This window comes from Bombina bombina, chromosome 3 (genome assembly GCF_027579735.1).
Source record: "Bombina bombina isolate aBomBom1 chromosome 3, aBomBom1.pri, whole genome shotgun sequence".
In the NCBI taxonomy this organism is placed as follows: domain Eukaryota; kingdom Metazoa; phylum Chordata; class Amphibia; order Anura; family Bombinatoridae; genus Bombina; species Bombina bombina.
In genome coordinates, this window is record NC_069501.1 from 987,297,624 (window position 1) to 987,315,011 (window position 17,388).

Below are 17,388 nucleotides of genomic sequence, written 5' to 3' on the forward strand. Positions count from 1 at the left end.
GTACACTCTGCCTGAATCAGAGAAATTTAATTTTGACTTCCATGTAGCTTTACATACAAATAAACTGACTAATCTTAGAGTGGGGAGGCCTACAGGTTCTTAAAGGGACAGTCTACACCAACATTTTTCTCATTTAAAAAGATAGATAATCCCTTTATTACCCATTCCCCGTTTTTGCAAAACCAACACAGTTATATTAATATACTTTTTACCTCTGTGATTACCTTGTATCTAAGCCTTTGCAGACAGCCTCCTTATCTAAGTGCCTTTGACAGACATGCAGTGTAGTCAATCAGTGAAGACTCCTAAATAACTTCACGGGAGTGAGCACAATGTTATCTATATGACACGTGAACTAGCACAGTCTAACTGTGAAAAACTTTCAAAATGCTCTGAGCTAGGTGGTGGTTTTCAACTGTTTAGAAATCAGTGAGCTTAGCTAGGTTAACTTTTAAAAAATAACACCTAGGGAACAAAGCAAATTTGATGATAAAAGTAAATAGGAAAGTTGTTTAAAATTGCATGCCCTATCTGAATCATGAAAGTTTAGTTTTGACTTTACTGTCCCTTTAAAATTGTTCTTCTTTCCAAAATTAGCATTTAGTCCCCTGTGAATTGCAGAGGACCTTTTTTGTGTAATTTTGAAATACTGCACAATTATAGGGTCACCAGCCATATTGGATGGGGATAGCTATTGTGTTGCTATACAGAATAACCAACCACTAATCCTATAATTAAAGTTAGGGTAAATCCTAGCATTGAAGAAATGAGCAGTGCCGTGGGCCGCCAGAGCCACTAGGCTTAGCAGTGAGGCCACAGCAAAATAAAGGCACCTTTTTATCAGTCTATTTTAAACTGATGAATGAAGGTGTCCTTTATTTTTAGTGATGGCAAATCCTTGCATTATTGAAACGCTAGGATTTGCCATCATTTTAATGCACTGAGCGTAATCTCATATTCACGACTTCCTAACTAGCCTTAAAATATTTTTCTGTGCAGACCTTCAATATCTATATAAATAAAGTGCTCCGAGGACTTGCTGCTAATTATTTTTCAGAAATAAAAAAGGTCCTGTTTGTCAGTCCCAGTAAACACCTTGAAATTTAAATATAAACTGTTTAGTTGGGTGTAATGAAAGAGCTTTGCAATATACTTAGATTTTTTTTTTTTAATTTTCTCCATTTCATGTAATTTAACTTTTAAAATTGTTGCTTTTCTTTTTTTTTTTTTTTAAATCTTTATTGAAGTTCTCATAGAAACATACAAACAATTATCATCAGCAAGTTATAAAACATAACACAACAAATATTTGCAGTGTGTATCCAAAATAAACATACAAGTACTGAGCCTGTTCCTACGGAACCATGAGCGTTTAGTGCGGTAATATATGAAATGTCCTAATAAATGTTAACAGTCTAATCTAGTGCTGTACACACACATCTAAATATTCAAAAGATAAACCTCATGAAATTGTTGCTTTTCTAATTCTCAGAACTGAAAAACACACTGCAGACTTATCAAGGCTAACTTTGCTACATACCTTCCCCTAATTGGCTTTAACAGATAAGAACTGCAAAACAATGCAGTTTATACTAGCATAATGACCATGGTTAGACTTATCAGCTGAATCAAGCCCAGATTAGCGCCTGCAAATGAGGCAAGTGGTGGGTGGAGTTATAACACTTGAAAAACAACCGCAGCAAACAATGTTAATTTGTTTAGACTTGGCTGATACCTTACTCTATAGCAAAACAATAGAAGTGTCTTGTAATTACAGGGTGTTTATTATCGCTTTAAAGGGAAATAAAACTCACATTTATTCTTTCATGATTTAGGTAGAACATACAATTTTAAACAACTTTCCAGTTTACTTCTATTATCAAATTTGTTTAATTCTCTTAGTATTATTTGTTAAAGGGACAGTCAATTTTTATTGTTTAAAAAGATAGATAATCCCTTTATTATCCATTCCCCAGTTTTACATAACCAACACTGTTATATTAAAGGATTACTTTCTGTTATAATTTTTAAGCCAAACAACTAACATATTAAAGTTAATAAACATTAATTAAAACCTACTGACCTATATTTTCTCCAAAACAAAGTTTCATAACGTTATAAAAGTTATATCTTTTATTCCCCGATGATGTCACGTTATCCTGCCCACTATTTTCAGCACTGTGTGTTCAAAATACTTAAACCAATGAAATTGTGTTTAAAGTGCCATTTTGAAACCTAGGTATTGTAAACGGATTGGTACAGAGCAAAGGATACCCACGGAGTGGGTTTGGAAAACAATTAAATTTGCAGACAAGATTTCTGATATACGGTAGAGATATGTTAATGAAATGCTATTGATAAAAAGCGTATTTGGGATAGTTAGTTAGTAACAGGCATAGAAAATATTTACTTACAGTGGCCCTTTAATATATGTTTTACCTCTTTGGTTACCTTGTATCTAAGCCTCTGCAGACTGCCCACTTATCTCAGTGCTTGTGACTGACATGCAGTTTAACCAATCAGTGCAGACTCCTAAATAACTTCATGGGAGTGAGCACAATGTTATCTATATGACACACATGAACTAGTACTGTCTAACTGTGAAAAACTTTCAAAATGCTCTGAGCTAAGAGGCGGTTTTCAACTGTTTAGAAGTCAGTTTGAGCCTAGCTAGGTTTAGCTTTTCAAAAAATACCACCAAGGGAACAAAGCAAATTTGATGATAAAAGTAAATTGGAAAGTTGTTTAAAATTGCATGCCCTATCTGAATCATGAAAGTTTAATTTTGACTAGACTGTCTGGTTTCTAACTGAACACATGGTTTAGCCAATGACAATCAGTATATATATATATATATATATATATATATATATATATATATATATATATATATATATATATATATATATATATATACAGCCACCAATCGGCAGCTAGAACCTAGGTTATTTGCTGCTCCTGAGCTGTCCTACATAAACCTTTCAGCAAAGGATAACAAGAGAAGGAAGCAAATGAAATAATAGAAGTAAATTGGCAAGTTGTTTAAAATTGTATGTTCTGTCTAAATTATGAATGTCTAGTTATGACTTTACTGTGCCTTTACGTCCTGTGGTTTGGGAGGCATGCTGAGCTGGATAGTTGAATATCACGAAGATTTAAATTTATTGCTATAGTTATCAGCGCAATGATTCATTCGTCATTACCAATTAGATGCTCAATGTCTAGAAATAAGCACACAACCTGAAGCAGTAGGAGGAATTGGCTTTAAGATTTAATTTAAAACAAAGGGAGAGCTTAAAAAAATCAGCTTCTTTAAACATAATCCTACTTTTGTAACATGTCCCATGCAATGAATATTAATGTCACATCTTTATTAATAATGTGTTGGCTGGCTGAATATTACGGTGTAGTTGATTTAAATCAAATCTATTTAAATCACAATTTAAATCACTAGTCAGTAAGATTCAATTTAAATCATGTTTTCTACATAAGCAAATTTGATAATATAAGTAAACCTGAAAGTTGTTTGCTTTATCTGAATCATAAAAGAAAAAGAGGCGTGTTATTTCTGCAGACACAAATCCAAAGTTTTGAGAACTACAAAAACCAAGAATATGTGATAATATCTTCTAGATCAGTGGTTTTCAAAGTGTGTGGCGCTAGAGCATATAAGGGGAGGTGCGGCTCAGTGACACTTAGCACTATCCTATGGAAACCACAAGCAGCAGCTGACTTTGGCAAACAGAACATTTTTTTAAAGAGCCAACATTGACACTTGCCATGTCGTGGGGTAATAAGGCAAAGACGTGTGTAGGTGGAAGAATCGCTCAGACACTGCATTGCACTAGTTGTCTTCATCTGTGACTTGCATTAAACACAGAAGTAACAAAGTGCACATTAAAACACTCTTGGGAGCTATGTTTAAACCCTGGATCAGATGTAATTTCCCAAAAAGAAAAATAAATATTACAATTTTCTTTAAAGGGACAGTCAACACCAGATTTTTTGTTGTTTAAAAAGAAAGATAATCCCTTTATTATCTATTCCCCAGTTTTGCACAGCCAACACAGTTATAATAATAACTGTATCTAAGCCTCTGCAAACTGCCCCCTTGTTTCAGTTGTTTTGACAGACTTGCATTTTAGCCAATCAGTGCTTACTCCAGGATAACTTCATGTGCATGAGTACAATGTTATCTATATGAAACACATGAACTAATGCCCTCTAGTTGTCAAAATGCATTCAGATTAAAGGCAGTCTTCAAGGTCTAAGAAATTAGCATATGAATCTCCTAGGTTTAGCTTTCAACTAAGAATACCAAGAGAACAAAGCAAAATTGGTGATAAAAGTAAATTGGAAAGTTGTTTAAAATTACATTCCCTATTTAAATCATAAAAAGTTTCTTTTGGACTTGACTGTACCTTTTAAAGTGAAAAATTAAAGTAACATTTATTTATGCTGTTTTGTAAATTTTGTCAGAGGGGAGTCCCACTGATTAAGACTTTGAAAAGCCCCTTTCTAGATAGAATTTTTTTTTTTTTTATAGAAACCTCTTTGAGAGCATGACTAGAATGGATTCAAGGAATTAATTTACCCCCAAAAAAATAAACATTACAGCCAGGAATATAAAGCCTCATACTACATGATTAAAAATTACTCTTTATTTTAGAATAAATAACCTTTGGATTATAATGTATCTTAAATAGAAAACTATATTTAGATAGATTTTTCCATCAAAAAGCTTTTTGACACTGGCACAGAATATCATGGGAACGAAGCAAATTTGATTAAAGAAGTCTATTCGATTTTTTTTTTTTTAAAGATTCATTAGTTGTTTAAATATTGACAAAATAAGTGTAAAGTTTTAGTGTCTATAAATGAATGGGAGCTGCCATGTTGTAACTTAGGTTACATTCTCTGCTGTGGGCAATTATGGACAAGATTATAAATAGGTCAGTAGAATGTACACAATGGATGTGAGTAATATAACAGTGTTCTGCATTTCCATTTCTAACAGGAACTGAAAAGCTCAACATTTCAGAATGGAATTACAGGAAAAGGGGGCAAAATAAATAAAGTATTTTGCAGTTTTGTTTATATATACAATGCATAATTTTATATTACCATCTCAGTGTTTAATGCCCCTTTAACATGTCATGTCAGTCACACAAACACCCCAGTCCAGACCAGCAGCAGTACTGATCACTCCTTCGGGGGGGGGGGCAGACGAGGAAGCATTGCGTCAATGTCACAGCACGTAATGCTACCATCGCCACTTTACTTGCCTCGTGGCTTGTTGCTCCCGTCCTGAGGTGTGCACAGACAAGGAAGTCTGTGCTCTTTTCTCTAGCCTATTCAGTCTGCAGTGCCAATCAAACAACATGCTAATTAATGCATTTTTTAATGCAAAATGTATTTTTAAAACAATATTTTAATAAAATTGCAATATTTCATTGAAAAATCCTTATTTGTTTTTCCATATCGCACAGCCAAAGATGTTTGAAGTAAACTTATTTTTCCAGAAACTCCCAGTGGTAGATTGAATTAACAGTTTATTATATTTTTCATGAATTCACATAGCACGGATTATCCTTTCTTGTCTTTTACAGTATATACAAGCCGAGCCACCCACCAACAAATCGCTGTCCAGCTTAGTGGTACAGCTGCTGCAGTTCCAAGAAGAAGTCTTTGGCAAACATGTCAGTAATGCGCCTCTCACCAAACTGCCAGTAAGTGTGATGTTTCTAACATTCCTGTCGGCAGATTTATGCAGTGCTGTGTAAAGTGTTCTCCCGTATCTCCAACTCCTGTTATTCACTATAAACATCTTTGTAAAAATTGTGTCCATAGGATAGTACAGAAATGTAAGATTTGTCTAACGGCAATTGTCTTTCCTTGAATAGTAAATCTAGGCCAGTATCTGTAGATGCCCAGAAAAGTTTCAATAATAGTTTTGCTCATGACACTTTATATTATAATTATTCTTTTTACTGCTATTACCATTATTATTCGTACATTCAGATGATGGACAATTATAGTGTGAATTTAGGATTCTTTACCAGATGCAGTTCCTTATTTCATGCTAAAACCTCAACCTCTTTTTGTACTTTTTATAAGCCACAAAATATTTCATCATTTGTATATGTAAAATGAGTTCATGTTTTATGTTCATATGCCGCCTGAGTTATAGTGAGTGCAGCAGTGTGTTTGTCACTTCTTATGGTGTACATCAGCGCTAACATCCAAGCACTATCTAAAAGCAGTGGCTACATTGTGGTATTAAATAGTAACTATATCACGAGAGAGGCAGCATTTGGCAAGATCCTTAAAAGAGACAGTAAACATAAAAAATAATGTTACATAACATAATTCTGCCCTATGTGTAGAATGATGTAGCATTATCCTAGCGACACCTTCAAAAACAAAAGATGCAAAAGATTTACCCCCCCCAAGAGGTAAACTTACCTTCCCTTCCTCAACCAGCCTCTTCTGATTTCCCCCCCCCCCACAAAAGTGCCTCATGCACCCGATCGCGGCAGTGAACTAAATGTAGTGCGCTCCCACAGCTGTAGGCTGCTTTACACAGTGCAGGAGTGCACTACATTTAGTTCAATGGTATGATTGGCGTGATGTGATTAGACAGCGTGCCAGTCACATGCTTTTGGAAAAACACAGAATCAGAAGAGGCTGGTTGAGGGATGCAAGGTAAGTATTTTTTTTTTAAGTTTACTGTCTCTTTAAAATATTAGTTCATTCTTGTTAATTTTAGAAGAGTTATTGTTTTTTTTTCCATTGAAATTGTCACACAGTATTATTTTAGAATCAAAACCTTTGTCTTCCTTCCCCAGTTTAAAACCTGAAGCCTCAGGACTTGAATGCATTCTCTTGAGTGTTCATATTTTATTTCTATTTTTCAAAAATAATGAGTTGTAATAAAAATATTGGATTATGTATTCGGTTGTTTTAATGGAAACAAGTGTCTTCCTGCCATCCTGTTTGGAATGATCATAAAACTGTTACAATTGCTGGTTTAGTCACCAGAGATGTTGCACACTGCCTGATTTCATTTAGCCTTTAATTAATATAAAATAACTTAATTAGTAATAATTCTCTGAAATATACCCGTTGGTGAAAGATTTGCGTCAATAATACATTTTTTTCCCCCAGATGAAATGCTTCCTGGACTTTAAAGTTGGAGGAGCTCTGTGTCATATACTTGCTGCTGCCTATAAGTTTAAGAGTGATCAGGGATGGTAAGCTATGTTATTGAAGGGTAGGCTGGGTGTATATTCGTGTTCAGTGTAGCACAGAACAGTAATTTCCAGAGAAGAAGAGAGGCATTGGGAAATTAAATATGCTTCTAAAACCATCTTTATCTTAAAGGCGCAGATTTGATTTCCAGAACCCTTCACGTATGGATCGAAATGTGGAAATGTTCATGAACATTGAGAAGTCTCTTGTACAGGTGGCCTGTCACTTTCTTCCTTAATTTGTTAGAAACAATGTAATTATTGCTTAAATTAGATTAAGATGTAAAAGAGCAGCAAATAAAAATGTTAAGCTGCTTTCATTTTCTCAGCTATAATGTTTTAAAGGGACATTCCAGCCAGTATTGGAATCCACATGGATGCATTTCAGTTTTGAATAGAAGCATTTTTGTAATATACATGTATTAGCATAATAAAGGCTATCGCTGTTTCAAAAGTTTATACATGTATGCAACATGCACCAGCATTTTAAATACTTCACTTGCTCAAAAAGCCTAAAGGTGCTTGTACCATCTGGTATTGACTTAATTTGTTAATTGCTGACATGATACAAGCCCCACTGGTGCTCTGACCAGCTGCAGTATTTAAAATGCTGGTGCACTGAGAATATCTAGCTATGCTTCACATGCACGTGCAGAGAAAATGTTAACACTAAAACATTGATAACTTGTACTAGAAGCATTTTTTTCTCCCAATACCTGTATATTGCAAATATGTTTTTATTCAAAGATGTAATTCATCTATGTGCATTTAAATTTTGACCAGAATGTCACTTTAAGATAAATCTAATTTAATTGATATTGAAACTAACTAATCCAAACAATGCCTTGTTTATTGACTGATAAATGGCTCTATAGGTGGACAGTTACATAAAAAAAAAAAAAAGTGTAAAAGTAATCCTTGCTTTTTGTGTCTTCATTAAAAATGCACGCTCTACATGTATTAGTCTAGTAAAGCAATCATTTACAGCCCTTTTTGTCAGTCATTGAGGGTTATTTTAAAAACAAAATGTATGCTTACCTGATAAGTTTCTTTCTTTCCGGGCATGTAGAGTCCACAACGTCATTCCAATTACTAGTGGGATATTTAACTCCTGGACAGCAGGAGGAGGCAAAGAGCACCTTAGCAAAGCTGTTAAGTGTAACTTCCCTTACCCATAATCCCCAGTCATTCAGCCGAAGGAAAATGGAAAAAGAAGAAACACAAGGGTATAGAGGTGCCTGAGGTTTATTAAAAAAAACTGCTGATTTATAATTTAAAAAGAGGGCAGGGTCCTGGACTCTCCATGCCCGGCAAGAAAGAAATTTATCAGGTAAGCATAAATTTTGTTTTCTTTCCCATGGCATGGAGAGTCCACAACGTCATTCCAATTACTAGTGGGAACCAATACCCATGCTAGAGGACACGGAATGAACAGGGAGGGAGAACAAGGCAGGAGGACCTAAACTGAAGGCACCACTGCTTGAAGAACCTTTCTCCCAAAAAAGGCCTCAGCCGAGGCAAAAGTATAAAAATTTGTAGAATTTGGAAAAAGTATGCAGAGAGGACCATGTTGCCGCCTTGCAAATCTGTTCCACAGAAGCTTTATTTTTGAAAGCCCAAGAAGTAGACAGCCCTAGTGGAATGAGCCGTAATTCTCTCATAAGCAAAAGGAATCATACTTTTTAACCAGAGGGAAAGAGTAGTAGAAGTGGCCTTCTGACCCTTACGCTTTACAGAAAAAAACAACAAACAACTTTATATCAACAACATGCATCGGCTCAAACGGAGCCTGCTGCAAAACTTTTAAGAACTAGGTTAAGACTCCAAGGAGGAGCAACAGGTTTAAACGCAGGCCTGATTCTGACCAGGGCCTGAACATAAGCTTGAACATCTAGTAAATCTGCCAGACGTTTATGCAAAAAAAAAAGACAGTGCAGAAATCTGACCTTTCAGAGTACTGACTGCCAACCCTTTCTCCAGGCCATCCTAAAAAAAATTATAACATTTGGGGAATCCTCACCCGACTCCAGGAAAAACCTTTAGCTTCACACCAAAAAAGGTATTTACACCGTATCTTATGGTAAATCCTGCGAGTAACAGGCTTACGAGCCTGAAGCATTGTATCAATGACCGCTTCCGAAAAAACACGTCTAGACAGGACTAGGCGTTCAATCTCCAAGCAGACAGCTACAGGGAATCTAGATTTGGATGGAGGAATGGACTCTGAATTAGAAGGTCCTTCCTCAGAGGTAACTTCCAAGGTGGAAGAGATGACATCTTCCCCAGATCCGCAAAACCAGATCCTGCGAGGCCAGACAGGAGCTATTAGAATTACAGACGCTCTCTCTTGCTTGATACGAGCAATGACTCGTGGAAGGAGAACAAACGGAGGAAACAGGTATGCTAGACCGAAATCCCAAGGAATTTCCAGGGCATCTATCATAGCGGCCTGACTATCTCTTGACCATGAACCGTACTTTGAAAGCTTGGTGTTTTGACGAGACGCCATCAGATCCAACTCCGGAACCCACCCCACCTGAGGGTTAACCTTGAGAACACTTCGGGAAGGAGAGCCCACTCCCCAGGCTGAAAAGTATGTCTGCTCAGAAAACCTGCCTCCCAATTGTACATTCCTGGAATGTGGATGGCAGATAGACAATCGTAAGCTTCCGCCCACTGCAGAATGCGAGTCACCTCCTTCATGACCAAGGAACCCTGAGTTCCTCCCTGGTGGTTGATGTAAGCCACTGAGGTGATGTTGTCCGATTGGAATCTGATAAACCGGACTAAAGATAATTGAGGCCAAGCTGTCAAGGCATTGAAAATTGCTCTCAACTCCAAGATGTTTATGGGAAGAGAAGATTTTTCCCGAGACCACAGGCCGTGAGCTTTTAGAGTAACCCAAACTACTAGTCGCCCAGGAAGGTCTCAGAAAGCAAGTGCCCTGAGATAGATGTTCCTGTAAAATCCACCACAAGAAAGAGTCTCTTGTTAGGGGATCCAGATTTATCCTCTGCAATAAATCCGAATGGTCTCCGTTCCATTGACTGATCATGCAAAGCTGCAGCGGTCGTAGATGGAACCGGGCAAAAGGAATGATGTCCATGGAAGCCACCATCAGACCAATCGCCTCCATGCATTGAGCCACTGATGGACGAAAGGCAGACTGGAGAGAAAAGCAAGAAGTTTGGATTTTCTGACATCCATCAGGAAAATCTTCTTGGACAGAGAATCTATGATTTTCCCTAGGAAACACACTCTTGTAGTTGGAACTATAGAACTCTTTTCCAGATTCACTTTCCACCAGTGGGAAAGTAGAAAAGACGACAACATCTCTGAATGAGATTTTGCTAGTTGAAAAGATGACGCTTGAACCAAGATGTTGTCTAGATAAGGCGTCACAGCAATTCCCTGGGATCCGATCACTGCCAATAGGTCTCCCAGAACTTTTGTGAATATTCTGAGAGCTGTGGCAAGACCAAACGGAAAGGCAATAAACTGGAAATGCTTGTCCAGAAAGGCAAACCTTAGAAACTAGTGATGATCCATGTCAATGGGAACGTGTAAATATGCGTCCTTCAGGTCTATGGTCATCATGAACTGACCTTCCTGAACCAATGGAAGAATGGAACGAATAGTTTCCACCTTAAGGGACGGACCCTGAGGAATTTGTTGAGACACCTTAGGTCTAGGATGGGGCGGAAAGTTCCCTCTTTTTTAGGAACCACAAATAGATTTGAATCAAATCCTTGACCTTGTTCCTCTAGAGGGACTGGTACAATAACTCCCAGGGAGGATAGATCCTCTACCCAATTTTAGAAGGCCTCCCTCTTTTCCTGGTTTGAGGATAATCTTGACAGGAGAAATCTGCCCCTTGGAGGGCAAGACTTGAATCCTATTTTGTAACCCTGGGATACTATGTCCACAGCCCATGGATCTGGGATATCGCGTATCCAAGCCTATCGAAAAAAAGAAAGCCTGCCCCCCACCTGATCCAAAATCGGATCGGGGGCGGACCCTTCATGCTGATTTAGAGTCAGCGGAAGGTTTCTTGTTTTGCTTTTCCTTATTCCAAGGCTGGCTGGATTTCCAAGTGGACCTGGATTGGTCTGGTTTGGAAGAAGAGGAGGAGGACTTCTGGAGTTAAAGATCTCTATATTTAAAATCTCTCCACAGATATTAACTGAGTTACAAAGGGCAAAAACAGTTTGGTTGTACTGTTAAGCACATCATAGGGTCCTGAAGCATCTTCTCATTTAAATAGTATATAATCTTGGAGGATTCCGTTGGTTACCAGAAAATTGAGAAAAGCAAGAGAAGGAGAGGGGAAAAGAGAGAAGTGAAGAAGTAGAATAAATAATAGTAACCGGTTTAAGAACATAAGAGGGGTAAAGATGGGAATGAGAGGGAGTGAATGAGGGAAAAGGGAGGGATGGTGGTGAGGTGTCTACATGTGCCTTGATATTACAAAAGAACTAGCTTCCTGTCAGGTGGTTGTCGTGTCTTGTAAAGTTATCATGTCCCAGTAGAACTTAACATTATGAATCATATGCTATTTGTTTTGAGATAAGAGTGTTCTTCTAAGGATAACAATTCTTGGGTTTGGGTTTTCCATTCGTCAACAGTGGGGACCACCGTAGATTTCCATTTTCTTGCGATTAGGGATTTTACTCCATTTAGGCAAATCTGGATGAGAAGCTGTCTGAGTTTACATCTACACTTGGGTCTATCGTTGAATAATAATATCGTGGATGGAAGTTTAAATGTGGGATCCAATAACTTAGCAAGTGTCTACCTGTAGAGCTTTATTTGATGCTTTCTTCTGAGATTATTCCGGTCTTAAAGAACCTGTATAAAACCTATTTTGAGGATAATTTTAAGATCTCTGAGCATTTTAAAGGGGCTAATATTATTCTGATCCCCAAAAATAACAAAGATCTCTCAGAAGTTACTTCGTATAAAACAATATCTGTGCTAAATCTTGACTACAAGATTTTTATGAAAATCTTAGCTGAGAGGATGAAGGTAATTCTACCTAAACTTATCCATCTTGATCAAGTGGGTTTTGTGAGTGGGGGAACGTCAGAAATCAATATAAGGAAAATTGTACATGCAATTTGCCTGTACAGTGGCGATCACTCTGCTCTGCCTATCTTTGGATGCAGAGAAGGCTTTCGAACAGAGTGGAATGGCCATTCCTGGTTGAGGTTTTAAGAAGGTTTGGCTTTACAGGCAATTTTGTTGACTTGATTAGTAATATATATTCAGATAGTAAGGCATCCCTACTAATCAATAATGGCATCTCTAAGTCCTTTACACTCTCAAGAGGCACCCGTCAAGGCTGCCCCCTATCTCCGCTCTTATTTGATTGAATATTAGAACCTCTGGCCATCAAGCTGAGTGAGACTTTACTGGGAATTATTATAGGCAACATGGCTTTAAAAACCTCACTGTTCGCCGATGACCTCCTTCTTTTTGTGGCTAATCCTAAGGATTCTACTAACCTTGTTTTGAATCTTTTGGATAAGTATGGGGATGTCTCTGGTTATAAGACTAACTTCTCTAAATCCAAGATACTTTGATTGAAGAAGTCGAACTATTCTCAATCATACCAATTTACTCAAACAAACGTTTTGGAGTATCTAGGATTAAAAATCTCTGCCAACCCTGTGGATTGGTATAAGGATAATATTTCTCTAATTCTTCAGGATAGTAAAGATAAGATGAAGAGCTGGGCAACTCTTCCTGTTTCGATCTCTGGTAAGATTAATCTTTATAAGATGTTCATAATTCCTAAAATTTTATATGCACTTAGGATGCTTTCTCTTTTGATTAAGAAACTTGACTTATGGCGTTTTAATCAAGCTTTGATATACTTTCTATGGAGTGGGAGGAAAGCAAGAATAAAACTTGTACCAAAGTTATCCTAAAGGAGGACTGGCCTTACCGAACCTGGAGTGGTACAATTTTGCAACTATCTTGCGACTGCCAATCGATTGGCTATTACAGTCATTTACATTTTCCAATAAATATTTAGAAGAACAGGCGTGTTTCACACCCTTTTTAAATTTTTTTGGTGCATGCATCAAATAAAGTCTTGGGAAAGACAATAGCTAATCACCCTTTATTTAGAGACATTTTACTAGTGTTGAGAAGGGCCGTGAGACTCCTTGGATATCCATCTACTATCTCTAAGTGGCTGCCAGTACAAGGGAACTGTTATTTTCCTTTGGGAAATACAGTTAACACTTTTAATATCTGGTCACCGTGTAAACCCTTAACTATTAAAGATCTCTATGATTCAGACTCGAAGAAGTTTTTACAACTTTGATAAGTTTTAAGATAAATTTGCAACAGTGCAAATTAAGCATACATTTTATTTCCTTCAATTAAAAGGTTACATTAGTAAACTGGCAAGAAACTTTCCCCAATTATGGTTGGACCACCCCTTACTGGATACCATTAATCCTGGAAAATGGTCTTTGTCTTCCATTTATAAAACTCTAAGGGCATCAGAGGGGGGGAAACGCTCAACAGAGCTAACTTCTTATTGGGTGAATATTTTGAATTTGCCCAATCTTCATACTCATCTTTTGAGAAGTCTCAAAAAAACTCAATCTCTATGCCTTTCAGCATATTTAAGGGAATCTCAATTTAGGCTAGTGAATAGGGACTACCTTACACCACGAAGAGTAGCTAAGTGGAATAAGAAAGTTAAAAATCAATGTCTTAAATGTTCTCAAAATGATCCAGATTTAGGCCATCTTTTATGGGACTGTCCAAGAGTGAAACAATTTTGGTTAAAAGTTGCGTATTTTCTTTCTCAAGTAACACAGATCAAAGTAATCCTATCAATGGATTCTATCATTCTACTGTCTTCCCGAGACTTATGGGGGGAAAAAAGTAACTTTATTATTACTGCCATAATAATTCTTAGGAAACTACTGTTTAACAACTTGATTAGTTCCAGAGTCCCCTCCGTTAATGAGGCAAAGAAATTATTGATAAACTCTGCAATAATAGCGGCCTATGATTATAGATCAGAGAGGGAAAAAAAATAACTCTTTCTGGAAAGTTTGGAGAGACTTTACCCTTTACCAAGACTCAGATTTCATAAATTGAATAGAATTAATTACTAACACTCAATTGAACTGAATTAGGGGAGGGGGGGAGGGTTCCCCTTCCCTTTTTTTTCTTTTTTCTTTTTTTTTCTTCTCCCCCCCCCCCCCCCCCCTTAGGCCTGTTTATTTGTTGCGTATGTTGTTATTACTTTTTTTTTTTCTCTTTGTTTCTAAGAAGATTATTGTTCTTCAGGCCTATTATGGTGGCCTTGTAATCATTGATTAGCATATTTAATGTTATTAATAACTAATTGTTATATATGTGTTATGTACATTTCTAAGATATAATAAAGTTTAAAAGAACCAAAAAAAAGCAAAAAAAAACTTAGCAAGTGTACCTGCAATAGAGGTCCAGAAATCCTTCAGGAGGGGACATGACCACTAGATGTGTGACAGTGTTTTAACCACCCCACAGCCCCTCCAGCACTGGTGGGATGCATTTTGGTAGATTAATTTTAGTCTAGCGGGTGTGAGGTACCATCTCAATAAAATGTTGTAATTCATTTCTAATATCTATGTGGATGTTGAAGATTTATATGTGTGCTCGAAAAATGTGGCCCATGTTTTTGGTTGTATTTCCATTGATAATTCCCTCTGCCAGCCATTAGTGTAGCTAGGTAATGCCTTATAAATAAAGCCGTCAGTTATCCTCCTGGCTATGGACAAAGAGCTTTTCAAAGCAGTTTGCTGTTTACACAACCCCTCAAAACGTGTGTGAGGATGAAGAAGTGTTGATCTGTGTGGAGATAGTTTCAGCAGGTATTGTAGTTGACGGTATTTTAACCAGTTAGTATATGTACCTCCTAATAGAATTGTTAAATCCTATATAGGCTTCAATGTTCCATGCTGTAGAAAATCTATTATCTGGGAAGAGAAACCTAAGTCTGTATAATTTGTGTTGCCTGTGGCTGTGTAAAAACTCATCAATAACTCCGTATTTTGGAAGATTGGAGACATAGGGGAAAAAGGAGAAGATATTCCCGGGATCCACTTAACAATATTGTACCAACTACAGAAGACATTATGTCTATTCTTTTTGTCCAGAGGTAGGAAAGATCCCTTTCCACCCATAATCTCTGAAATGATTTCCGCCGGACCAGGCCCAAACAGTGTTTTACCATTATAAGGTAAAGCCAAAAGCTTGGCCTTTGACGATACATCAGCCGACCAAGATTTTAAACACAGAGCTCTACGAGCTAGGATAGTGAATCTAGATAACTTAGCTCCCAGTCTAATTACCTGCATGTTGGCATCGCAGATAAAAGTATTGTCTAATTTATGAGCCTGGATCCTATCTTGGATCTATTCAATAGTAGTCTCCTATGATATCAGACAGGGCATCGCACCAATAAGATGCTGCTCCCGCAACCTTAGCAATACTTGCCACAGGTTGCCACTGTAGTCCTTAATGGATGTACATCTTCTTTAAGTAATCCTCTAGCTTCTTAGCCATAGGATCCTTAAAGGAACAACTATCCTCTATAGGAATAGTAGTTCTTTTAGCTAGAGTAGTAATAGCTCCTTCTACTTTAGGCACAGTGCGCCATGAGTCATGAATGGAGTCAGCAACAGGAAACATCTTTTTAAAAATAGGGGAAGGGGAAAAGGGAACTCCTGGCTTATCCCATTCCTGAGCTATAATTTTATACATCTTGTCTGGAACGGGAAAAACATCCTCAGAAGAGGGAGAATTATAAACTCTGTTAAGTTTAGAAGACTTTTTAGGGTTGACAGCAACTGAAGGTTCAGAGTCATCCAAACTAGTTAGAACCTCCTTCAGTAGTAAACGGAGATGTTCAAGCTTAAATCTGAAATTAACTTCTTCAGAGTCGCAGGATTTTTCTCCCATAGTATCAGAGTCTGAGATTTCACCTTCAGAAGCTACTGAAGTATCCTCGTCAGACATCTGAGAAAGGTTGACTAGCGCAGTTTTATAGTCAGAAACCTTGCTAGCAGACAAATGTTTAGATTTCCTCTTACGCTTACCCGAAGAAGGGAAAGCTGACAAAGCCGCAGATGCTGCAGAAATAATCTGAGCGGAAAAATCCCCAGGTAAATAAACACCCCCAGGGGGTTGAGAGGACACAGAAGGCACAGTATGAGAAACAATTAAAAAGACTTGGGACGTTTGAGGAGAAGCATTATCCTGAGACACTTGGCTCAGAAGGGAGTGACTTGTCTTTCAATATTAAAGTTTTAGCTAAGCATGAGGAACAAAATTGCATTGGCAGGACAATTTGAGCCTCTAAACATAGTAAGCATTTATCCATAGAGATAGACAGATCTATTTCTGATTCCATAGCTACAGAATTCAGATCCTGAATATGACCAAATTAGAATGAAACATTTAATAATTCCCAAATTTTAGTAGAGTTTTAACATATAAAATTACAGTGTGCAAAATAAAATGAACCCCTAAGAAGCAACCTCAGATTGCCTGAGGCTCCTACCGGGCAGGATTGACACCCCACTAGCAAGTGGAAGCGAGACTCTCCTGCAGAATTTTTCTCCTCTTTGGCAAATGATCCGCTTGATGACAATGTGATAAGTCGCAAAGCCGACACTGATCCTGTACGCACTTATAGACTCACAAAGCTCTGCTGCGTATAGCGGAAGTGCGGGCATCACGTGAGCGGGTTAAAACAAAAAAGAACTGTGCCACTTAAAAGTGCGTGAAAATAGTAAACAGCTCTAGAAAGCAAATCCGTTAGATATCTTTCTTCAATATGTCTTTCATAGCCCAATCTGCTACAAATAAAGGAAAAAATAAAATCCTTTAAAATCCCCTCAGCCAAGTGAACTCTCCAATAACCCTTAAGTCTCTCACTGTGAATAAAAATAAATAACATTAACACATAGAGTGCCGATAAATCTGTCCATAAGATGTATCCTTAACTAATGAGGATAACTATGTCCCAAAATAGATCCAAATTATGATTAACCTCTTCAGTACCTAGAAGGCAAAGGCACTTACCTTGGATCCAGCTGCAGGACAAATCAACCACTACTTAGGTGTG

General features: G+C 37.4%; 1 protein-coding gene across 1 annotated transcript in view; it reads left to right on the plus strand.

The window, feature by feature from the left end:
* SMARCC2 (SWI/SNF related, matrix associated, actin dependent regulator of chromatin subfamily c member 2) overlaps window positions 1–17,388 on the plus strand; it is a 422,396-nt gene that overhangs the window by 3,153 nt on the left and 401,855 nt on the right. Inside the window, 3 exon segments of the mRNA XM_053708105.1 lie at window positions 5,610–5,729; window positions 7,168–7,253; window positions 7,384–7,465. Of these exon segments, the coding sequence (XP_053564080.1) occupies window positions 5,610–5,729; window positions 7,168–7,253; window positions 7,384–7,465 (288 nt within the window).